At 42.4% G+C, this 25,552-nt stretch overlaps 1 protein-coding gene across 1 annotated transcript in view; it reads left to right on the top strand.

Moving 5' to 3' along the window:
• Positions 1 to 25,552, top strand: part of GMDS (GDP-mannose 4,6-dehydratase) — a 415,034-nt gene that overhangs the window by 282,535 nt on the left and 106,947 nt on the right. Inside the window, exons 8-9 of the mRNA XM_056854322.1 lie at positions 4,033 to 4,151; positions 23,098 to 23,194. Of these exons, the coding sequence (XP_056710300.1) occupies positions 4,033 to 4,151; positions 23,098 to 23,194 (216 nt within the window). The remainder of the gene's footprint in view (positions 1 to 4,032; positions 4,152 to 23,097; positions 23,195 to 25,552) is intronic.

Below are 25,552 nucleotides of genomic sequence, written 5' to 3'. Positions count from 1 at the left end.
GATACTGGCTTAAGTGTGGCAGTCCTCAAACAGAGAAGCTTCAAGGGGAGATTACAACGTGAGATTGCTGAACTGGAGTTCATTCACAAGTTCAGAACAAGAGACCCTGGACTGAATAGGGACATAGCAACCCAGCTGACATCACTTTTTTTTTCTTCCTCCCACCACTGCTCAGAGCAGCAGCAGGCAACTAGGGCTACTGGCAGGAGCCCTCCCACCGTAGCAGGAGGCCTGGCAGTCTTAAGAGAAAGTAATGGAATGATTACACTAACCATTGGAAATGTGATTGTTGTGGAGATTATAGTTGAAAATACTCTAAACACCTTTGTTTGAACTTTTCGTTTAAAATAGCAATTAGGAGTAGTTCTAAAGTGCAGAAGGATGCCTGATAATATCTGCATAAGTCTTGGTTCTGATCTTACCAGTACCACAATTCATTGATATAACTGTACTAATTCCCTTTAGCTTAGTTTATTTGTGTCATTCAAACTTCTTATATGCTGCATGTCTGCAATATTTCCCTATTTACTTACTTTTTTAAAAACAAAATTAATTGTGCTGTAGTCCTGTTGACATTAATATCAGCCTATTATTTCCACTGCACCCAAGATATTAGCCACCATATGTTAGAATCTCTGGCCTTGGAAACATCAGTGCATCTGCAATTAATCACCGTATAGGCAATCCTTACAGTACACAGTAGGTTGATTGGGAGAGCCAGTGGAGAAGAGTGTTGGCCCTGGAACAGACACATTGTAAAATCATTTTTCCCTTATTCAACCATTTGTGCCTTTAAGAAGGAAAGATCTGTGTGAAGGTGATGAATTATGACTTCCTGAAGCAAACAGACATCACAAGATCTTGGAATTAAGACACCCTTTCAGAAAAGGGTTTAATTGCACAGTTATGCTGGAATGCTTTGGGGTGTAAAATAATAATATGAAGAAAAAAAGTATCTATGTCCCAACACCAAGAGGCTAACATATCATAACTGTGATAGCAAAATGCAAATCAAAAAATAGCCTTCATGTGCTTACACAACTATTGCTTAGCCAAAGTTGTAAGATACAGGTATGGGAAAAGAGCACATTAATGAAACTTTTGACTACATGTTTGGCTACAAAAATGTCTTGTAAACTCAGTAGTTTTGTAGAATGCCTTCATTCTACACACTACTGGGAGAGGGGAAGAACTTGAACTTTTTACGAAAAGAAATTGAGCTGTCCCCGAGCTTTTATTAATCTGATTTGCAGAGTATTCACCAGCATCTGGGGACCTACTAAAGTTGTTTTCTTTAAATGCAATGTGAAGAGGTCAGTGCAAATAGCATTGTGATCACCCTACAAGATAGCAGTTCCTTTATACCATATGGAGAGGGTCTGAATTATTGTGTTTGTGTGCAGACTATTTATTGAACAAGGGCTCAGCCTTACAGGTAGCTCCCTGTTTTTTTCACCAAGGGATTAAAGTATTTTATTCATTTTGGATTGACTTACAGTGATAAGTTCTTTTCCAGATATCATTTCAGGACAGCAGTGTGGTCTAGCTGATTGAGCACTAAACTGGGAGTCAAAACCCCCAAATTCTATTCCTTGCTTAGCTGCTTACCCAGTGAGGAATGTTGAGGACATTTGTTGTTCGGGACTTGCCCTCTTCACCCTTCATCTGCCTTACTATTTAGCATTGAAATCTCTGCATAGCAATGGTCTGTCTGTAGTATGTGGCCCAGAAATGCAATTTTGCCGCCAATTAAAACGTGATGGGGGAAAGTGAGTGATGATTGTAATTTCTTCTTTAAAAGAAAAATCTTACATGGGTATTTGAATTTTCTCATTATAAACATATATTTGCTGTGGTTCTTAACCAACTAGTGACAGCTTAAGTAGCTTAATATGCATTTGATTGATTTACAGCCCATTCCTAAAGGGGGGATAGATCCATGGCAGCCAGGTGCAGCGGTGCCGCACCTCCTCTCAGAGGCTTCCCGGACACCACAGAGGGGAGAAAAAGGGGTTTTAAAAATGAAAAATGGGGGAAATGCTCCATTGAAAACAGCGAGGCTGCATCACCAAAAGAAATGGCGCAGCCCCGCCACCGCTCAAAGGGGCATTCCCAGGGCGAATGGGGTTAGGAAGCTGCCTAAAGGCAGCTGCCCCCTAGGAACGCCTCCCCCAGGCCGACACAGCTGTTCTCTTCCAGGATTTAGTTTCCAGGGTGGCTGCGCTGACGGTGGGGGCCAGTGGAGCTCCGTGGTTCCCAAATGCCGGCGTGTTTGCTCCCGCTCCGGCAGGAGCCAACCAGCTTGCATTATTCTTCCCTCCTCCAGATTGCAGTCTTACATTAGATATTAGCCTGTTATATTAACCTTTGATGTAGGTTAGGCTGAGAGTCAGCCAGCAAGTTTCCATGGCAGAATGGAGATTTCAGTTTGGGTCTCCCAGATCCTAATTTGGCAGTCTAAGTACTACTTTACTTTCCTCCTTCATCTAAATCTAATCCAGTTTTCCTAATGATATGTTCTGCATATAGATTGAAGAGATAGGGAGATAAAATACATCATTGTCTAACACCTTTGCCAATTGGAACCCATTCTGTTTCTCCATATTCTGTCCTAAACGTGGCCTCTTGTCCAGAGTTCAGGTTGTGCATCAAAACGATCAGATGTTGTGGCACATCCATTTCCTTTAAAACCAGCCATAGCTTTTCGTGATCCACACAGTCAAAAGCTTTGCTGTAATCTATGAAACGCAATCTGGTTTTCTCCTGAAATTATTTTATATGCTCCAGTAACCAACATATCATATTTTTCCGTGTATAAGACAATGTTTTTTCTTTAAAAATTTAGTAAAAAATTGGAGGTCGTCTTATACACGAAATGCATGGTCGCCGCTGGCGGGTGGGGAAGAGCCCGGTCGCCTTGGCCAGCCAGTGTCCAGCCTTCCGATGGTCCCTGCTCTCTTCCCTGTCTTTCAGCTGATGGGTGGAGAAGAGAGTGGGCGGGAAGAGCCCAGTCACCCTGGCCGGCCAGCGTCCGGCCTTCCGAAAGTCCCCACCCACTCCACCCCCTGGAATACCCTGGGAACACCTCCCGGGACATCGGTGCAGGGACTTGCGCTGGGAGAATGCTGGCAGGAGGGCGCCCCGGCATCCAAGGACCGCACAGCCACCGCAGATCACAGGGACCGACACAAGTGGCACTACACCGGCATCCATGCAGTTTGCACTGCACAAGTGGCACAGACCCCAGCATAGGGCTCACATCATCTCCTAAGGCGGTTTGGCCCCCAACCTCAGGAATGGGCTGTAGGTTTGGGCGTTAAAAATGTATTGTGTGTGTGTGTTTCTTTTTTAGTTGTTTTTGTGTCATATGTTTTTTGTAAAAAATTAATAAAAAATTTCAAAAAAAGAAGTAATGAATACTGTCTAATATAAGGCAATTTAAATATGGAAATGTGCTTAGGTTATTTTTGTTGTTGCACTCTGGCAAACATTAATTTGTTCTGATTTCAAAAGCCTTTAGAAAGCACTGCCTTAAAATATGTCTGTCCAAGGGCAAGTGCTGTACCTGCTTTACTCCAGGCCTGGACATTTTTGCCAGCTCCAGGACAAGAAGGAATACCACTATTTATCACAGCTGCACAGTTGTACATACTTTTGAACATAATAAATAAATAAAATCAGCCCTTCAGTGCTATTGCTTTTGCGCTGACATTAAATTTGGACTTATTACATTGACACTGTGTGTGTGTGTGTGTGTGTGTGTGTGTGTGTGTGTGTGTGTGTGTGTGTTTTCACTTGTTGGGTAGGGGACTTACATAAAGTTCTGGATATAGGAAACTAGAAATTTTAGGTTGTATGTTATTATTTCTGTCTTTAAAGGTTGGTGCTTCTTTGGAGTTGTGCTAATTTTCCTAGGAGTGTGGTCCTATTATCAGGATTTTTTTAAAAAACCTGTAGTAATACAATATCATTACCAAAGAGTACTTTGAACAGATTCGTACAATCAAAATGTGTATTATCTTCTTTCTTCAGGCTATGTGGCTGATGTTGCAAGTAGATGAACCAGAAGACTTTGTGATAGCTACTGGGGAAGTCCACAGTGTCCGTGAATTTGTGGAGAAGGCATTTGAGCATATTGGAAAAACCATTGTGTAAGTGGAAGCACACAATCACAAAGATTTTACATATAAATCAGTTGTTTGAATTTCTTGTATAAAGCAGTATTTCTGTTTACATATTTAATTCCTGACTATATTGAAGAGCTTTTAGATTTTCCGGTGTTGCCTATGATCCCCTTTCTTTAAAAAGCATAATTATATCAATTTTAAGGACAACAATTCTAAGGCATGTGCTAGTGGAGGAATTTGAGACATTATAATGGCCTTTTACTTGGATTTTAGCCTGTCCTTTTCACATTTCACACAGAGAAGCTTCCTACCAGCCTAAGCCACCCATGATAACAGATCTTGCAGCACTGGTGCAAACATTGCTAAGCCTTTGGCAACTTCATAATCAGAGAGCAGCAGCTACCAGGACCACTTCTAGGCATTCAAATGCAAAATGAGATAATGCATAGGGATAGTATCTTTTCATTCTAAAAAATGGATACTTGATGTTTATTTCTAAATAACTTGATTCTCAAAGATAAAACCATATAAAAGCTGCATATGTTGGGATGACTATACAGAGTCATATACATATTTTGTTATCTGCTGTCATTGGGATGATTTGAGGTGGAAATATTACAGGCAACTTTTATTTTATAAATTTTATCTCTCCCCACAAAGCTTAATTAAAGGGTTGTTATTTGGCAAAGATAAAAGAATTACATCATTTGTGGCTACATTTTTGCAGGTGGTAATTACATGTAAAAGGATTAATTTGGGGGATTATATTAGTGTGATGCTGCTTGTGGCCTTTTGGCTGTTTAAGCAATATCATTTAAGTAGGTAAGTGCATGTGTTTGTTTGTGTGTGTGTATAGTGATATGTGAAAAGCAATATTCCCATACCAAGCATTGAAAGCCAGCCCAATCAAGAGGGCCTTATGCTACTTCTAGGAAAGGCCCAGATTTTATTTAGTCTTTAGGAGAAGGAAGTGTCACAGCTAGCTAAAGGAAAGCATTCAAGATCCTCTCCTTGTTCCCTTGCTGCTCCATTTTCAGGTACAGATTCTATAATCAAAAGGTCACTCGTCATTAAATTCACAGGTGATGATGCAATAGAAAGTAGATTTTGCAGGTATGTGAGACTAGGGTTTAGTTCATTTTCTATTTTCAATCTCATTCAATATCTAGGTGAATTGCTTTTCTTCTTCTTCTACTACTATTACTACTAATAATAATAATTATTATTATTATTATTATTAGTAGTAGTAGTATTATAATTATATACAGTCAGGTTGCAACTGTCTTATGTATTTGATGAGAGACCAACAAGGGTTGCTATGCTAAGGAAGACCATGGCAAATCACTTCTGCTCATCTTTTGCCTTGAAGCCCCCATGAGGAGTTGTCATAAGTCAACTGTGAGTTCACAGCCAAAAAAGAAAAAGCATACTATAAAAACTGGTGTTAAAAGATTATCCATGTTACAGTAACCTAACCTGGATGTAATCAGAGCATGGATCACTGTGGGCAGATCACACTTTTTGGGGAATGGTCGTCACTGGCATATAGCCGAAGCTGATAAATGTCATGGAGGAGACCTGGGCCTCCAACCATAAACCAGGATCCAGCAGTACTCTCAAGCTATGAATCTGCTCCTTCACAGGGAGTTCAAACCTCTGCTGGACTGAACGCCTCAAGCAGTTTTGTTTTTTAATTAACCAGCTGCACTTCAGACTTATCTGGATTGAGCTGCAGTGGGTGTATGAATCCTGTTTCTAAAAACATGCATATAAAACATGGTTGCTAAACTCCCACTGAGGGGGCAGGGAATCCAGCACCAATCAACTGGTTAGTGGGGGGATTTATCAGCAACGGGGGAGGCCTAGCCCATCATCTCAGCAACGTTTGCCAGTGACTTTGTGACGTCTTTTCCAGCAGACACCCGAAGTGATGTAATCGCATCACCAGCAACATGGAATGCTGTCATTTGGGCAAAAACAGCTGTAACCATAGAGTTTTTGTCCACATACCTGAGTGTCCCCACGTCACTAGCGACACAAAGACATCACTTCCAGCATGTGCTGGAAGTGATGTTACCATATCACTGGTGATGTTGCTTAGATGTCAGACTTGGCCTCCCTACTGCCAGTAAGACCCCCACCCCCACCCCTAATTTAAATTACCCATGCATGAATATTAAGGTGCTATGTAGAACATAGTTTGCCATTTCTGCTGGTGAGCCTCATTTTAATAATGGATCATAAAACCATTACAAAGAACCAACCCATTTTATGGATATAGGAGAAAGGGTAGAGTCTTCATCAGTGTATCATGAGGTAGGATTTGGGCAGTAACCCTTCACAGGAGAATTGGGATGTTACAAGCATGTCTCTGTTTTCAACTGTGAAATGTTGGACTGCATGTTATCGTTTGTGCCTTTACTGCAGAACCCCTTAAAATGTTTCATCTTTGGGTAAACATCCAGATCAGCTAATGTTCAGCCTGTGTCCTGTAAATCCACTTTCCTTATCATCCCAGATTTGCCCTGGCCATCATTGTCTTTAGGAACAGCTACTAGATTCATTGTATATTTTAAATAGGTCTAATCATACCAAACAATAAAAGCACTGAGGCATGGGTGTAGAGTATTTACAGGACATATTTCACATACTTTCACTGCAAATACAAAATTCCTTCTCAAGGTCAAATAAAATCAGGATGGCTTCGTCAGTGCATTCTGTAATTTATCTTTTTATTGTTTATTATTTTTCATTTTCTTCCTTCTGTATTTTCTCTGTGCCTCATGCATCAGCATACCAATCTCAGCTGGAGGACAGAAAGAAAACCACAGGTTTTTCCATCATGCTACAATAAGCATTGTTCCCTGGGCCATCAAAGTCACTGGTGCAGCCAGTGAATTTTTTAACAGGGCCAGTAACTTTGGCTTGAGAAGCAAAGCCTGACAAATTCAATAAATACACAGAATTGCACAGATTTTTACTGTATTATCATAAAATCAAAAAATGAGTGGCTGGACAGAGAAAGAATCCATCTTGCTTATTTAGTCTGATGAAAATGTTGCCTTTACTTTTCCCAATACATCAGGAAAATGTAGTAACAAGTACATTCATCCCTCTAGCTCAGTACCGTCTACTCTGTATGGCAGTGGTTCACCAAGGCCTTAGGCAGAGGATGGCGATGGAAGCATGGAAACCAAAAGATAGTTTGGCATTATATTTGAACACACATTTCCCCTACCACTAAAGGTTGCCTACTTCCAATTTAAAGCAGTGCTTATTTCAAATGGTGGTTATGAAAACAAGGTGTTCAATTTTTTCCCATGCAATGGGGCTTAGTAGGAATATTCATTGTAGGCTGCAAGAGTAAGCACACATACATAATTGGTTGATCTAGCTCAGTATTGTCTACTGTGTATGACAATGGTTTGCCAAGGCCTCAGGCAGAGAATGGAGATGGAGTGTTGAAAAGGGGTGCTACCCGAGGCCACTGCCCCCCCACCTCCATCAACCTCGTGTCCCTCCTGGAGCAGCTGATGTTCCTTTCTCCTTGGGTCCTTGAAGGGCTTCTTTAGGAGGAGCCTCATGATAGCCTCCCTCAAGAGAATCGGACCTGTCCCATCCCGTGAGGAGGAATTCAGTACTTTCTTCACCAAACCAGGCATTCTCCTCCATTTAGATGCAATTAACCAGAACAGATTCCTGAAGCAACTTGGCTACATCCTCAAGCCACAGTAACTGAAACTGATCTAAGCAACAGCAACTAGACCAGACTCTGTTAATATCCTGATACTGATTTTCCACAATAATATTAATTCACAAGATTTTTTTTTGGTTTGGCTCAGTGTAGGATAATGAAATTTTTGTTAACCAGAACAATTAATTGCTCAAGTATGAATCCATATTTAATTAATGTTTCCTGATTTCCAAAAGTGTCATATTTTCTTTCCTCACTGAGTTCAAGAAGGGTAGTCACCGTTTAGCACAGTGGTTCCAAACCTGTAGGTCGCGACCCCCAAGGGGGACGCAAAGTGTTTTCTGGGGGGTCGCGGCAGCCCCTTCGCGCTTTTACCTCAGCGGTGCCGGGAGTTGGAGGGGCACGCGGGAGGCGCCGCTGCTTCCCTGGCCGGTGGGGACTTTGCCCCCTCGCCCCCTCCCTGCCGGTGAGTCAGCCCCCCTCAGAAGGGCGAAGCAGAGCCAGTCGCGGCGGGCAGTTCTAGCGCTGCTCCGGCCCTCCCTCCTTCTCCTCCTCCTTCGGAGGAAGGAAGAGGAGGAGGTTGCAGAGACCGGAGGGCCGGCCGAGCTCGCCCACTTTGCGTGGGAAAAGAGAAGCACCAAAATGGACGGGGGGCGCGTGCCTGAGGGAAAATCAGGGAGGTGCACTTGTTGCTTCTCTTCGCCGCCCCCCCCCCACACACAAAATGGAGGGGCGAGCCTGAGGGGGAAAGGAAAGGGGGAGCACTTCTTACTTCTATTCAGGCCCCTCACACACACAAAATGGAGGGGTGCACCTCAGGTGGAAAGGATAAAAGGGGCACTTGTTGTGTCTCTTTGCCCCCCCCCCAAAAAAATGGGGGAGGCGAGCCTGAGGTAAAAAAGAAAGGGGGCACTTGTTGCTCCTCTTCGGGGTCCCCAGCAGAGGGACACGCCTGAGGTGGAAAGGAGAAGGGGGAGCACTTGTTGCTTCGCCCCCCCCCCCAAAAAATGGGCGAGGCGAGCCTGAGGTAAAAAGGAACGGGGGGCTTTATGCAAATGTGGCAGGGGTCGCAGGTTACTTGGCAATTGTAAAAGGGGGTCGCGACTCGAAAAAGGTTGGGAACCACTGGCTTAGCACATCATAGTTTCTAGAGCTTCCTTTAATTATGCACTGTATGTGCAACTGCCCTGCCCTGATCTCCTCAGATATTAGAAGCTAAGCAGGATCGGCTTAGGACTTCCTTTTCCAGCCAGGCTGCCTGTAGCACCCTCAAAACCATCCACTGCTAGCATTGACAGCTACTGTTGTCATGATAACATACTGAACAATCAGTTATATTATTACGAAAACCAGTGATATTATTAATTCAATATATCTAAAACATATAATTCTGCACGTAACTTTGTATTCTAAGAACTGTGGTTAAAATAAGCATAGTATAGCATTAATATTGAATCCCTATAGTTTATAAAACTAATACCGTTCTAATATTCCCAGTAATATTCCTCAGACACATTTTACTGTACTATCAATGAGACGTGCTTTAGACACCCAACTAGATGTTAGCTAGAGCAGGTCATTCCTAAATGTTGACTTAAGACTTGGCATATTTCCAAGGCCTCTACACTGACTGTGTTCAAGGCCTCTCTGCTGACAGTGTTAGGGCCAAAAGATGCTTCACCAAAGCTACAGAGAGAGACAGACCTCTTCATGGAATGAAAGCGTTCCTTGCTCCCCAGCCTTTCTATAGAGAGTGGTGCTCCTTGCCTCCCCAGTCTCTCTAAAGAGAGAGGCACCTTCTGCCAACCAGCTTTTACTAGGGAAAGAAAAGCCCTTGAATGGATTTCAATAAGAGTTCAATGATTCAGAAATAGGGAAATTCTGTCTATGTACAATACTAACTAACATTTCATATGGTCTCATATGTTAAAGCCTGTAACAAGACCACCAAGGAACACCAGGGTCACCTAGAAGAGCAACCTATGAATGTCTCTTGCCTTGAAAACCCCGCGAGGTTGCCATAAGTCAGCTGTGGCTTGATGGCAAACAAACAAACAAACAAACAAACAAAAAACCAATGTACAACTACAGTAGTGTGACCATGGAGGATTGTATTTCTTAGAAACACCAACGTAGTAATTTTTCCTTACACAAGAATCATCACAATTTCATAGTTTCAAGCAATATTTTAATGGTTCATTATTACAGTGTGTGCATGACTGTAGGTGATACACTTCGTATTAAAGCACAGAAAACATTGATTTCCCCTGAAATATCAAATAACCTGGACAAAAGAGGGGGGAAAGCCTGTTGTAGGACTACATCAGGCCTTTTTCCCTCTTTTGAAATCCCCATTGCTTAGGTAATAAGATCTCAAATTTCACTGGATTAATATGAGCCTTCCACAGCTCATGACTTAACTGATGAGATGTTTGTGAACATTCTGATTGATCAGGAAAAAAATATTAGCACACAAGGCCCAGGTATCGATGGGGTGTTTGGGCATCCCACAGAAGTATGGCTGACACCTGGCACAATAAATTTCATTGGTAGACACTATATTCAGCATGAATATGGGGTACTCTTGTCTGTACCAAGCAGCTAGCAGAGTCATCTCTCAACTTCTCTGTTCATTGACACTGTGAAACTGGTATGTGAAGGACAAATTAAATGATACGTTTATCCATGAGTCAGATTGGGGTTTCCAGATCCAACTTGCATTCTCATTGACCAGATGGCAGCTATGGGGAATTTATTTCCCCAAAGTGCCTGATTTGGATTGGAACCATGGTCCAGAGGGAGGATGAGCTTCTGCCTTTCCTCCCTTGCCAGTTTTACTGCCCTGAAACAGGATTGGGGTCATGTTGTTTGCCCAGTTGTGGGACTACACATGCACTAATCATCCTTACCACCCTCGTGCCCTTTCAAGACCTGGAACAGCTTCAGGGGAGGTGTTATTGGCCCCTTTGGGGAGCTACATGTGTACTGGTGAGCTACATGTGCAATTTCCCTAGTATGCCAAATAGCACTCCCCAGGGATCAGAAAAATAGTGTAGAGGGGAGGCTGCATCCCCTTCTTTCCTGTGCCATGGTTTGTTTATTTATTATTTTAATTAATACATTTATTAGCCACCTTTCTACCTTACAGGAACTCACAGCAACTTACAATACAGACAGCAATAGAGCACAATAAAATAACTAATTTAAAATCAACAATTTAAAATTGCCAGTAGGCAAAAGAACTAAAATTAATTGAATGTCATTGTGAATAAAATAGTCTTCAGCTGCCTCCTAAAGGTTGAGAGTGAGGGGCCCAAGCTCACCTCCCTGGGGAGATTGTTCCATAACTGTGGGTCTGCCACTGAAAAGGCCCTCTCTCATGTCTGCATCAGACAAACATCTCTGGTTGATGAGACAGTCAAGAGAAACTGCTCCCTGTGATCATAGTACCAGGAAGGAACATATGGGAGAAGATGGTCCTTTAGGTATCCTGGTCCCAAGTCATGTAGGGCTTTAAAGGTCAAAACCAACACCTTCAATTAGACTCGGGAACAGATCAGAAGCCAATGTAATATTGGAGTCACATGACCCAGATAACTTGCCCCAAACAACTGTATAGCTACAGCATTCTGCACTAGCTGCAGCTTCTGAACACTCTACAAGGGTAGCCCCAAGTAGAGCACATTGCAGTATTCCAGCCTAGATGTAACAAAGGCACCCCCAGAGAGTGTTGCGCTCAACTGAAAAGAATTTGGTAATCCCTGACCCTAGAACTATCTCCAGACTGGTGGAACTCTCTGTTGAATGAGACCTGTGCCCTGTGGGACTTAGCTCAGTTCTGCAGGGCATGTAAGACTGAGATGTTCCACCAGGCCTATGGTTGAGGACCGTAACCGTTGCAGATCGGCTGGCTTCCCTGCCCCCACCTTGCCCTACCTTTCTTCCCTTCCCTCCTATTCCTTTGTTTTACCCTTTTTTGCCCTTTCCTTGTCTGTTCCTTCTCCATCCCAGTTGCCAGGCCTTCCTGGACTTGGGGTTATTGGCTCAGTTTGACTACCATTCTGGCTATCCACCTTGGTGAGGAGATGTTATAGGAGCTAGTGTGCAAATTAGGGCACCATCTCTGTTAAATTGGGTCTGGTTTTAAAGTTTCATATGATATGTTTTACCATTGTGTATTTATATTATATGTTTTTATTCTGTTGTAAGCCACCCTGAGCCGAGCGGTGCCGGGGAGAATGGGATATAAACCTAAATTATTATTATTATTATTATTATCATCATCATTGTTATCATTATCATTATCATTAATAATAATATTTACTATTATTGGATCACTGGCTAGATCAGACTGATCCAGGAATGGGTGCAGCCAAAGCTGGGCAAAAGTACTTCTAGCCACAGCATCCACCTGATTTTTTAAGGTGACCACTGTGTCAAGCAGCATTCCCAAGCTGTGAACCTGGCTTTTCAAGGGGAGTGTAACCCTATGGAAGACAGGCGAGACTTCAGGTCCCTGGGCTGCCTTTCTGCTAACCCAGAGAACCTCTATCTTGTCAGGATTAAGTTGCATTCATTTGTCCACCCTCATCCAGTCCATTACTGACTTCAAGCACCGGTTTACAACATTAAATGCTTCCTTGGAATTAGGTAAAAAAGAAAGGTAGAGTTGGGTATCATCCACATATTGAATAATAGAATATAATCATAGAGTCAGAGTTGGAAGGGACCACCAGGGTCATCTCGTCCAACCCTCTGCAGAATGCAGGAAATTTACAACTACCTCCCCCACACACAAGCAGTAACCCCTACTTCATGCCCAGAAGATGGCCAAAATGCCCTCCCTCTTATGAACTGCCTAAGGTCATAGAATCAGCATTGCTGACAGATGGCCATCTAGCCTCTGCTTAAAAACCTCCAGGGAAGGAGGTGACACCACAGCCCAAACCTCATGATAACCTCTCCCAGTGGCTTCATATAGATATTAAATAGCATGGGGGATAAGACTGAACCCTATGGAACCCCACAGGCCAAAGCCGTGGAACAGAGCAGGAATCCTCTAGCACCACCTTCTGGGTCTAATCCCCCAGATAGGACTCAAACCACCATAACACAGTGCCCCTTAGTCCCAGCACCAAGAGGCAGCTCAGTATATTACCCTGGTCGATGGTTCCAATCAAAATCAGGGCCCTGGACCCTTGGAAAACTAGCTCCCTTTCTCCTGATATCTGGTTAGTATCAGAATCAAGTCAGGGTGCCCTGACCTACATGTTACAAATTAACATTACAAATTAAGCCAGACCAGAAAAACGGGCATATTTTTAGAATTAAATTTATCATTGGTATTTATAAACTGACTACTGTGTTTGTTAACTTTTGAGTGCATGTCTATGTGTAAAGTGTCTGTTCAGTGTAACTGGATTATGTGTGTACATATGTTTGTGATAGGGGAATATGTGAGGGAATGATGAGGAATTATTTTATGTTCACAATTTTACATGTTTCCCCTTGTTTTTAGTACTTTTGTCTCACTAGATTTAAACAGCTGATAATCATTATCATTTGTCACTTTGTTCCACAGTACTGAAATTTAACCAGTTATCAGAATTACCATTGAATCTAGTTGAGAGATAACACTGTTTCATTGTTTTCTTTATCTGAACCAATGAAGAAAAGGAAATGTTGATATATGAACTGTAAGGTTTTTCATCTAGAAAACAATTTGACCTTTCATCATTGAAATCTCATTTAATATATTGAAAAAAGGTACATTCATAATTCTTTAAATAGAGCCAAGGAACATTTTGGAATGATAAGACTCAAAGATTCTAATTCAGTTCTTTGCACTGACAGGAAGGCCTTTAAGCAACAAATATTTTCCCTTGTATCTATTTTCTTTCTCTTTTCCTTCTACCTACTACTAATTAAGCAATACGATGGGGAAACACTTCCCTTCTCTAATTTGAACTCAAACAGGATAAACCAAACAGGCAAACACTTGTCTAGACTAATTTTCTGTCATTAATCTTATTAAATCAGAGGAGGATTATAAGGATAGCCTGAAACCACTGCAACATTCAAGAGTTCGTTGGAGACTATCGTCTCTGAATAAAGAGGAGGGGGAAACCCCAGTTCACGTAATGGAAAGGTTTGTGAAGACTGTTAGTATCATTCTGCATATAGATTTGCAGTGGAAGTATGCTTTGCTTCAAGGGTTGGGAATAACCCAGAAAAGCATTGAGCAGATTTTAGAGAATGTTTCAAACAAATGGTAAGAAAAATACAGTCAATACAAACCAGTCTACTACACCACCATGTTGGTCTGCTTTTTTACTTTCCTTGCCTGAAATAGACATAATTGTCCTATTATTTTCAGAGCAGGTTATTTTTATTCTGGGTAAGCCATTTTTAAGCGTTTGGCGGGTGGGAGGGGGAACCTAGAAATGTTTTAAAGAAAGACTATCTTCAAGAATGTGCAAGTTGGTTAGGGATGCCAGCTTCCCAGTGGAGGTGGGGGAACTTCAGCCCCCAGCTCCTGTATCCTGTCAGCGCAACCGCATTATATCATTTACAGAAGAATATTCCTGTGCAGGTTTAACACTTTAAAATCCATGCAAAGATTGCTGTTGATTTCAGTGAGGCAAGGTTTATTTGGGGGCTGATCTACACATACTGCCAAACGGTGGCTTGGTTTTACATGAACGAATTTCAAGCTTATGCTCTTTCCTTTCCTGATCCCTCCTGATCCCTCCCTGACTTACTCTTTCAGAACAAACTATAACTTGCTTATAAGTTATATGTATTTTTTTCCTTTTTATATGTATACTTTTTTTTGATTTATTATAAAAATGCAATAAAAAAAATTATATAAAAAAGAAAGAACAAACTATAACTTGCTGTTGCATCCAAAGCATGGGTTGTGCTTACCTTCCAACCAGCACTGGAAACCACGGTTTGAAGGTAATTTCCAGTACTTATTTGGAGGGGAAACATAAACCGTAACTGACCAATTTGGCAATGACAAAAGGATTGTGAGAGATTATCAGTGAGCCTGAAGGCAGGAAGACTGGTGTATGCGATAGGCAATATTCAAGCAAATATATTTTTGTAGGTGAGAGTGTCCTGGCAAATTTTTATTCGAGAGGGCAAAGACGATCATTCAGCCAGAAAAAAGAAAAGATGGAAGAAATGCATCTTCCATACGTGCATCTCTGTGTGTCCATCTCTGTCAGGGTGGATGGGAGGGCGGGCAGGAAAGTGGTTTGGTTGGGGACAGGACTCTCAAAGGCCACCACCAATATAAGGTGCTGTGGGGTTCTCCCCCCCCCCCTCCGATTGATGGTTCCAAGGTGACAGGATCATTCCCTTGGCTCTCCAGCATTCACCCGCTGGTAGCCAGCTCCAGGCAAGGGAATACTGGGAGACTGAGGTGCGGAGCCTGAGGAGGGCGGGGTTTAGGGAGGGGCTTCAATGGGGATCGTGCCATTGAGTCGACCTTCTGAGGCGGCCAGCATCTTCAGGGGGAACTGATCCCTGTTGCTTGGTAATCAGTTGTAATCCCAGACGCAAGCAGAAGGGGTCTTGGGCGACCTTCCCCACTCTCTGCAACCCCTGCACCAGCTGTGGCCACCTGCTCACTGCAGCCAGCACCTTGACCTATTCAAAGCAGTCGCCCTTGCCAGGGTGGGTGCCCCTCTGGCTGCCAAAGTCGCCATTGACACACTGCCGCTCCCACTGCACCCCCGCAGCTCCAGCCCTCCCTCTTCCCCCCTGCCTCTGCTTAGCCCACGTTGTCGTCTGATGTTTCACGGGTGACTAGGATTTTGGGGGTCACACCCGCAGTATGGGATGGGGGATCGGGATCAGCAAGTGGTGTGCAGTCGCGGGCCCATCCACCCAGTGACTGCCACTGCGTGCGGGGCTACTGGTGTTGGCCCGCCACAGTCCCCTGGTGCATGGCCGGGGCGAACCACCCCCTAGCTCTCTCCCACCCCTCCCCCGGCCTCTGTTGCACTCCTTCAGGGCCAGATGGGGGCAAAGCCATCCTCTGTCCTCCTTTGCCTAGTCCCACCTATTAATATTAAAGTTGTATATTTCATGTACTATAGAGTGGCCATACTATGCGAGTTGGTGTTATACAGGGCATAGCAAAGTGTGTTGTTTTAATGGATCAGGAGAAAAGCAGGCTTATAAATATTTTAAAATAAATACACAAATATAAATAAAAGGAACATGGTATTAAAAAGAGAGTTCTTTTCTCATTAAGGACCTTCATTTTGATGCTTTAAAAGGCCAGCATAAAATTTTGTGGTGCGCATTAATATTCTGTTGTGCATTTACCATGCAAGTGCCAGTGGAGTGGCGAACCTGAAGCACAACTGGGGACAAAGTTCATTAGCCTGAAAAAATATTTCCCATATCAACTATGCCTGCTTAAATCAGCACCAGCGTGGGTACTGGAGTTTGATTTAAGGAAGAAGTAAACTTTTATGAAAGAATTCTGTGCTCTTGTGATCATCTGTATTTTAACTGTACTGGGGCAGCAGGCACAGCGCACAGAGGAAGACCTATCTGGAAATACTTTTGAAACCTAGGCAATGGTTTGAAAAGAGCAACCTTAAACTATTACATTCAAGCCACTCACGTAGAAGCTGTCCCAGAGGAATTTATTAGACCAATCTGGAGTAAATGTTTTTAGACTTAAATGTCATTTGAAGTGTACTGCTGCATTCATCTTGTTTTAAACCTGCTTCATTTCATTTGACTGTTGATGCTGACAACAGCCATGATTTTCCCTCTGTTTTAGACAAGCACAGCATAGCCTTCCCATAAACTTTCTGTTTTATCCAGTGTAGCTTTTACCCTGCTTTTTGAGTAATCTGAGTTTGCATTATCTCTGCCTTAGATCAGGAATCATGCAGAGAGGATCCTTCTGTTCTGTCAACACACTCTGAGAAGAAGAGTAGACAAAACTTAAGAGTTGCTTCCACCCCAACCCCACTCTGCAAGCGGTTTACATCCTTTAAGGATAGTTAACGAGTGTACTCTGTTTTGTATGAAAATAGCTGCAGAACAAATTATCCTCATGCTCCTCTGTAAAATCCTTAAAAGGAGACTCCATTATTACACCCAGGTAACTCAAACTGACTAACAGTTATTTCTACATCGGTTACTGAAATCGAAAGATATCTGTGCTTTTTCAGAAAAACTTTTTCTGGGCAGGGTTGGCCACACTTCCTTTGTTCCTCTTGTGTTTGAGTTACAGCCTCCGGCTGATCATGTTTCCAGTGTTATTCTGATCATCATGAGGTCCACAGAGTTGTCATGAGGTTCATTGTGGGGCTCCAGAAACCTCTGAGCATAAGGGATACTTCCATGTCAATTAAAATGTAACTTGGACCATAATAATGTAGCTGTTAGGTTACACAGTTTTTTCTGCTCTTTTCTCATAAGGTTATTTAAATGGCTATCGGGGAATAAAATGATGCTTGGAGTTGTATCAGTCATAATGCTCTTCATCAGTTTAAAGGATTAAGAGCATGCTACGATGTACTTCTGCTTTTTCCTTTGTCCCCTCTCTTCATATATGTGATTTTATCTCTCCATTCCTGTTTCCCAGGCCAACTGACTGACTAACAGCCAGGAAGAAAGTGTGCTGGCAGCTCAATAGACATTTAGGGAAAGCTTAAGGCAAGGCAAAACATTAAATGAGGCACAGCTTCTGGAATCTGTGAAACATTTAGTCTGGGGCCAGATCAATTGTGCGCTGGGAGTTCTGTGTCTCGAGTGCCCAGTGATTTTTTTAAACCCAGTTATCATGCATGTAGTGGTCCAATTCCTATTGGGACCATGGGACATGTGTAGGGAAGGTTTAAACCTTTCCCTCACACTGTATTCCTTACCCGAAAGCATCTACAAAGTCAGGAGAAGTCTTAAACCCTTCCTTTTCTTGCCAAGGGGAACGTGAGATTCTTTCAACCTTGCAAGGAACTTCTTCTCCTCAAAGGATCCTTGTTCCAGCCGGGAGTGCAGTTATTGCATCTCGCAGCCTGGAGAAACTGGTTTTAAATTGCTCATCAGACAGAGTAGCAGATGTACTGCTATCAGTGCATAATCCTGCCACTAGAAGATCTTACGCTCTAAAATGGAAACGTTTTTCTGAATGGGCACAGAGTAAGAACGGCGACTATATGATCATGAAAGGCAGCTCTTTTTCCCTCATTCCCTGAGAACTTGTTTCCCTGGCGCTCTAGGCATCATTTCATCTTATGGCTCTTGTGCTAATTACCTTTACAATTTAGCTTTACCAACCCAGAGAAGAGCTTTCATGCTGGCAAGATTAAATGCCTTTCCATCAGCATTGACTCTAAATCTCTTTTTTCAAATTCATACTTTGAAAGGTTTTTGAAAGGCCTAAATAATGTTTACCCACCGGTGAAACCTCCAGTGCCGTGGTGGAGTCTCTCATTGGTACTCTTACGTTTAATGAAACCTTCCTTTGAGACCATGGCATCCTGCGACATTTCCATGCTCTCCTATAAGACAGCATTTCTTATGGCCATTACCTCTGTGAGGAGCGTTAGTGACATTTCGTCCCTGCGATGGGATGAATCGTTTACTAAGTTTCATAGGGACAAGGTCGTGTTAAGGCCTAGCATGACATTCCTCCCTAAAGTAGTGTCGGTGTTTCACCTAAACCAAGACATTGTACTACCGGTGTTTTTTCCACGTTCAGAATTGAATGCTGACAAAGCAACGCACACACTAAACGTTTTATTTATATAGAACTGCTGACTTCAGAGTAGAGAATAATCTTTTTGTTTGTTTTCATGGTCCTAACAAGGGAAAGGGTGTTTCGTCTCAATCCTTGTCCAGATGGATCTCGTCGGCCATTAGACTAGCATACGAGAAGGCTAAGGTTCCATGCCCCCTGCAGGTGAAAGCTAATTCCACAAGGGTGCAGGCGGCATCTGCAGCATGCCGTTCCAAGGTCAGACTGCAGGATATCTGCCGAGCTGCTACATGGTCCGATCCATCGATGTTCATCAGACATTACTCAGTGGATGTGGACTCCAGCAGGGATGCTGTGGTGGGGAAGGTGGTGTTACAGTCACTTTTTCAATGAAGGAGTCCCACACCCACCCCTTATGTTTGGTAAGTGAGCTTGCTAACCTCCCATGTGGGACTGCACAGAAGACATGTAGATGAAAAACAAGAGTTGCACTTACCTGTAACTGTTCATCGAGTGTTCTTCTGTGCAGGCACACATCCCTCCCTCCCACCCTGCTGTGGGACTGGGTTTTGGTTCTTCTGGTCTCCATGGCAGCAGGTAGGAGAACTGAGGGAGGAGCGCTCCTCCCCCTTGGTCAGGTGACCATTGGGACGGGTAAACAGCAGCCCTCAGTTGAGGGGAAGGGGAGCGCTCTATAGAGCTGTTGCTATGAAGGATGGAAGCTAGAAAATCTTTCCGTGGCTGCCCTGCGTGCCTGCGCAGTCCCATGTGTGCCTGCACAGAACACTTGATGAGCAACAGTTACAGATAAGTGCAGCTAGGTTTTTCCCATCACTATTATCCATGTCCCACAGCATACATCCTATTTCCTCAAGAACATGACCTTCTCCTACAGGGGCCCTTCTGTCATCCAAACACTGCCAGCCTGCATTTAGCAGCGTGGCTCGTTCATTGAACTATCACCAGTTTTCCGAATGCCAAGAAATCATCCACTTGGCGCTCCTATTCGGCCAATTGGAAATGCTTCTGCTTCACATGCCCCATTGAAAAAAAATGTTTGAATACCTTTTAAACCTAGTTCAAAGAAGGCTATTGTTCACCTCACTAAGAGTCCACTTAGCCACCATAGAGTGGAAATCTCTTTGCACAAAGAGAATCCATTTTTTTCCATAGGGATTTACTAAATCAGTTTCCCCCAGTCTATCTTCCACTCCCTCATGCTCTCTAAGTTAATGGGCAAACCATTCAAACCCATGGCTACTTGCTCCCTCTGCCTACTCACCATAAAGACAGTGTTTTTTTTGTCACCATCACATCAGCAAGAAGAGTCAGTGAACATTAAGATATTATCCTCCATGCCTTAAAATGGTTGACACCAGTGTAGTCCTCCACACATCACTACAATTCCTCCCTAAAGTGACATCTAAATTCTAAATTAAATCAGGATATCGCTTTTCCAGTACTCTATCCACAACCACAAGATGGCAGGGAGCGAATCCTGCATACCCTAGATATCCATAGAGCATTCCTGTTCTACCTAAATAGGACAAAACCATTCAAGGAAAATGACAAGCTTTTCATATATTTCAAAGGCCCCGACATAGGCAAAAAAATGGCTGCACAATCCATTTCTGGATGGATTGTAAATTGCATCAAAATGTGTTACAAACTGGTGCAAGTTGACTGTCCACTACAGCTGCATGATGACTTTACTTGAGCTCAACCACTTCAGCTGCATTTTGGCATGGTCTCCCCATTGACTCTCTCTCCAAGGCTGTGCTATGGTCTTCATCATGCACCTTCACAAGACATGAAAAACACAAGATGGATGTAGATGCCACAAGAGACACAGCAGTGGGAAATGTGATCCTGCAGTCTGTTCAACTGAGAGCTCACACCTGCCTTCCTCAGACTGGTAAATCAGCTCTCTAACCTCCTATATGGGACAGCATAGGTACCACAATGATGAAAACAGGATTGCATTTACCTGCAACTGTTGTTCATTGAGTGCAGTCACTCATCTCCTCCCTCCTGCCCTGCTGTGAGCTCTCACTTAAATCCAACAACTTGCCTCACTCCAGGGATGGCAGAGAGGAACTTAGGGAGGGGTTCCTCCACCCCCTCTATATTACACTGTGAAAGGTGGTGAAACAGTGGGGGGAAGAGTGCCAGTAGGTATTTTTGAACTTCAAAAAACTCTCTGCAGCAGACTGTGCATGTACAGTACCCATGTGGGCCTGCACAGGTACTTCTCGGTGAACAACAGTTACTGGTAAGTGCAACCTTGTTCATAGTGCAAGTGGAGAAAAACTCAAAGTGGAACTGACTGAACACAGTTGAAAGCACATTATGATGTCTACTCTGTGGCAGTGGTGATGTTAAAGAAAGCTCACTTCGCTGCTGCTATTATGTCTCCACAACTATGTCTGGTGGATTTTTTTTCCAAGTTGTGATGGAGTTCTACCTCAGGCCCCTAAAGTTGTTGGCCTGAATCTTTTGCAGTGAATTTTGTGGATAAAATTGCTCACACTCACTATTGACTTGGACACATGGTTGGATCATTTCAGTCTCGGGAAGCTACTAGAGTGCAGTTGTATGGATGACTTTCAGTTGGTGAGGCCTGATGAAATGGACAGGAAACAGAATTGATACCCTTCATGAAAAAGGTGTCCTGGAACCCAAATTACCTAGATAATTACCACTTCATGGCCAACATTCCATTTTTTAGCTAGGTGTGCGAGTGGCTAGTGGCTATGCAGCTTCAGGCAGTCTTGGAGGATATGGATTATCTCATCCCATTTCAGTCCAGATTCAGACCTTGGTTTGGGCCAAAATCTGCCTTGGTTGCCCTAACTGATAATCATTAGGAAAGTGATATGGAGAATATTCTATGTTGATTATCCTGGCCCCTCAGCTGTTTTTGATACCACTAACTGTGGTATCCTTCTGGAGAACCTGGCTGGGTTGGGAGTGGGGGCATCATGCAAGGGGGGATGTATATGAACCTGTGAATGAAGTGCACAATTGGTATCTCAGATTTCAGCCATTATGGTCCCTAAATGGAGATACTGTATTCATGCGAGGGGATTCTGAAACCAGTGTGCTCCCCAAACACACGTGATCTTCCTCTGTCCATCTTTTATTTAGATGGTATTATTTATACGTCAGATCTATGAATTATGGGAATATTTAATATAGAAAATACTTAAACATACTCTAGAAATAAATTGTTTTTAAACAAGAGACATATTCTGCAAGCAAACAGAATCGACCCCCATTCTCCTTAACAATGACCTAGCTATGGACCTGCATGGCATATGGTTGAGGGTGAGACTGTTTGATGTTCGAAAAAAGTGCTCTGTGAGACCAAATCTGCATAGGGCCATCCGTGTTTAAGCCTTGGAGAGGGAATTTCAGCCTTGTGGAAACATATGCATACCATTTGCTCATTCTGGTTGTAATTCACCCCGTGAACATGAGGTCTATTCACCTCCTTTGTTCCATTTCAATATTTTTAAAAGGACAGGCTATAAGCAAGAGTGATTGCGTGAATAGAACATATGCTAGTCCACAACACAGAGTCAAGTTTTTCCTCTTTTGCAAAACCCAGCATGTGGCTTCTAGGGAGTATTTACATAATAATGTAAGGACCATACTAAAAAAATCAGAACGCTTGTTTAAAAATAGCTTTTTTCTTTCATCGTACTTTGACTAACAGCAATATAGATATAAAATAGTAGAACATAATGAGATGCCTGGCTTTTATTCAGATTTTCAAAGTGATTACTTAAGTGTTCTTTTTTCAGCAGATCACAAGGCAGCTTGGAGATTCCATGTAAATGTAGCATTGTCAGGGCGGGGATGAGAAACAAAACTAGCTTAAAAAACTGTTAAGTAACAATTTTTTTGACTTTATAATGCAAATGTTACAGTCATAAGCCTGAAGAAAACTTAAAAGGTGTAATATATATTTAAATGTAAAACACTAATTTTGAAGAATTCTCCAGTTACTTTTTCTCCATGTGTGCACTACATTATTTAATAATTCAATTTTCTCTTGTCTTTAATATTCCTGTTAACTCAAACATAAATTCCAGAGGAACTGCCATGTTAATCTGTAACAACAAGAAAACCAGAATTTCGTGGCCTCTTTTTGTGGCATACAGGATTTGTGCAACGCTTTGCATAAATACACAAACACACTTTGTCAGGTTGTGTATTTGGTATATGTGAAATATATACACACATGGAAATGCTGATGTATCTGTCAACTACAGATAACATTTCATACCCCTGACAGTGGCCTCTGGCTTGCAAAAGCTTCTCCCCAACTCAACCACCAGATCAAACACAATGTGTGCACTTCAAAAACAGTTGTGTCTATCGTCTGGTCAAACTTTTGCTTTTGGCCCAGTGGATGATCTTTACATTGCCCGGTAGAGAGAATTGACACCAGCCTTGTTTAAGAGCCAGTGAGCCAAAGGCTCATACCATCAGAGCAGTAAAGCCATTTTGGGGTGCTTGAATGTTTGTCATCTTTTTAGGTGGGAAGGCAAGAATGAAAACGAAATAGGCCGATGCAAAGAAACTGGGAAGATCCATGTGACGGTTAGTCTCAAATACTACAGACCAACTGAAGTGGTAAGCAAAGACATTCTTTCAGCTTTACAAACTAATGATCCAGTCATTCAGTCACCAAATTGTTGCGTTTGGACAGCTGTTTGCAAGAAGGCTCTAATTGCATTCTCACTGCCAACTTTCACACTATCTTTATATCATGTAGCTCCCTCTCCCCTCCTTTCTTATTTTGTTAAATTGTCTGAAGAAAATAACCAAGAGAAAATGTCAGAAGCTGGGATTATTGGAAATTAGATATATATTAAATATAGAGCCTACATTTTGAGCAGACCAAAAATGATTAATTCTCCAAATTGTTGCTGGAGAATAAATGCCTGAAGAAATATTGAGAAAATGCTTGAAGAAATAGAAGAAATAATAGTTATATAATGGAGAAAAGTGTAGTGTAACATTTTTATTTTCAAGTTGTATATTTGTTCACTACTGTATATTAAATTCCCAATGATTTACATATTTCATAATATGTTCCTAAAATAACTACATACAAATCAACCAAGAAGGGAAATGAGAGAGAGATCCAAAATACAATATAAGGCTATATATTTTATTTTCATCAGTTTTCTTCTAAGAGAAAGTTAACAGAAAGTCACTGGTAATTAATATTTCATTTAAAATATTTCTTTTCATCTATTGACTGAAAATAAATGCTCATCATTTGACCTTCTCTACCACTTAAGAGAGAATCAAACCCTTCCCCTCCTCACAACAGACACCCTGTGAGGTGGGGCTGAGAGAGTATGACTAGCCCAAGGTCACCCAGCTGGCTTCATGTGTAGGAGTGGGGAAACCAACCTGGTTCACCAGATTAGCCTCCACCACTCATGTGGAGGAGTGAGGAATCAAACCCGGTTCTCCAGATCAGAGTCCACCGCTCCAAACCACCGCTCTTAACCACTACACCACACTGGTGTCCCCCATGCCCCTCTTTAAATACCCCTGAGATAAATAGATCACCCCCATATTGGTGAGAATTCCTGCCCCCATAACAAGAGACAAAATAGTCCCCTTTTTGCAGATGGATAGAGATCCAAATATAACACTGGTTGTGGCCAAATATCTCTCCATCATATTTTCCTCTAAGAAATAACTGCTCAGGACCTATGAGTCATAGAAGCAAAGAAGGAAATGACTGGTGTCCCATGTATTGATACAGAGTGTGAATACTTGAATTTCACAAACATGTAGTTATTGACTGCTTTTCCATTGTGCTGCTTTCACTGGCACTTAAGAGATAGATTTTCATAGAATTATAGAGTTGGTAGGGACCATACAGGTAATCTAGTCCAACCCCCTGCTTAATGCAGGATCAGCCTGCAAGATTATTGTGCAGAATATATGCACCATTTCTGAAAAGCCAGCATTTTTGACAGGTTAGAAGAGTTTCTCTACTCATGAGTTTTGTTTAGTTTAGTTTGTAATGCTTTCTAAATCTTTCTCTGGAGGAAAGAAATAAACCAGTTTATGAGTATGCTCACAGAAAACTGCTTTAATGTGAACAGTTCTATCTATTATAGGAACACTTCCTATAGGACAAAGAGGGAAATTAGATATCTCTGAACTGCATCCATGGTGAGATTAGTTGTCCTTCAGTACTTTGGAAACTCAAGACATGCATAACTAACTCATAGGGTTGCCACATCCCTCTTCACCACCGGTGGGAGGTTTTTGGGGTAGAGCCTGAGAAGGGCTGGGTTTGGGGAGGGGAAGGACTTCAGTGCCATGGAGTCCAATTGCCAAAGCGACCATTTTCTCCAGGTGAACTGATCTCAATCGGCTGGAGATCAGATGTAATAGCAGGAGATCTCCAGCTGGTACCTGGAGGTTGGCAACCCTACTAACCTACCATGCTATAGGTTGAGCTGCCTTTGAAGGTGGAGATTGTGATTTAGCTGCTCGCAGGAAGCCATTACAAAAGTCGCATGAGGTCTGTGGTGACTCCCAGTTCTCTTCTGTGAACTATTAAAGATACTTATTGTAATTCATGGAGCTGGAGCTGTATTGGGTCCAATCTACTCCGAGCTGTCAGATGCTGGGAACAGAAAAATAATAACTGGGGAACCCCATTACTTCATTTTCATGACTTATTCGTAGTCTTTCCAAAGCTGGTTGGTTGCTGCTGAAAACAGAAAGCTGGACTATAAAGGCTGTTCTTAGGCTCTTGGCAAGTTGTATCATAATATCTACAATTATCCCAAAGTAGATCTGTTAATTAAGGACTGGATCTTTGTATCGTTTGGGGATTTTGTCTGGAGCCTTATAAAATATCCTACGTCTGTAGAATAGGCCAAAAAATAAATGAAATACTGGAAATTTTATTGCTTGGATTATGTGTGGGACATTAGAAAATGGATTTTGCCCCCC

This window comes from Euleptes europaea, chromosome 8 (assembly GCF_029931775.1).
Source record: "Euleptes europaea isolate rEulEur1 chromosome 8, rEulEur1.hap1, whole genome shotgun sequence".
Taxonomy (NCBI): Eukaryota; Metazoa; Chordata; class Lepidosauria; order Squamata; family Sphaerodactylidae; genus Euleptes; species Euleptes europaea.
This window is presented reverse-complemented; position numbering and strand designations above follow the sequence as displayed.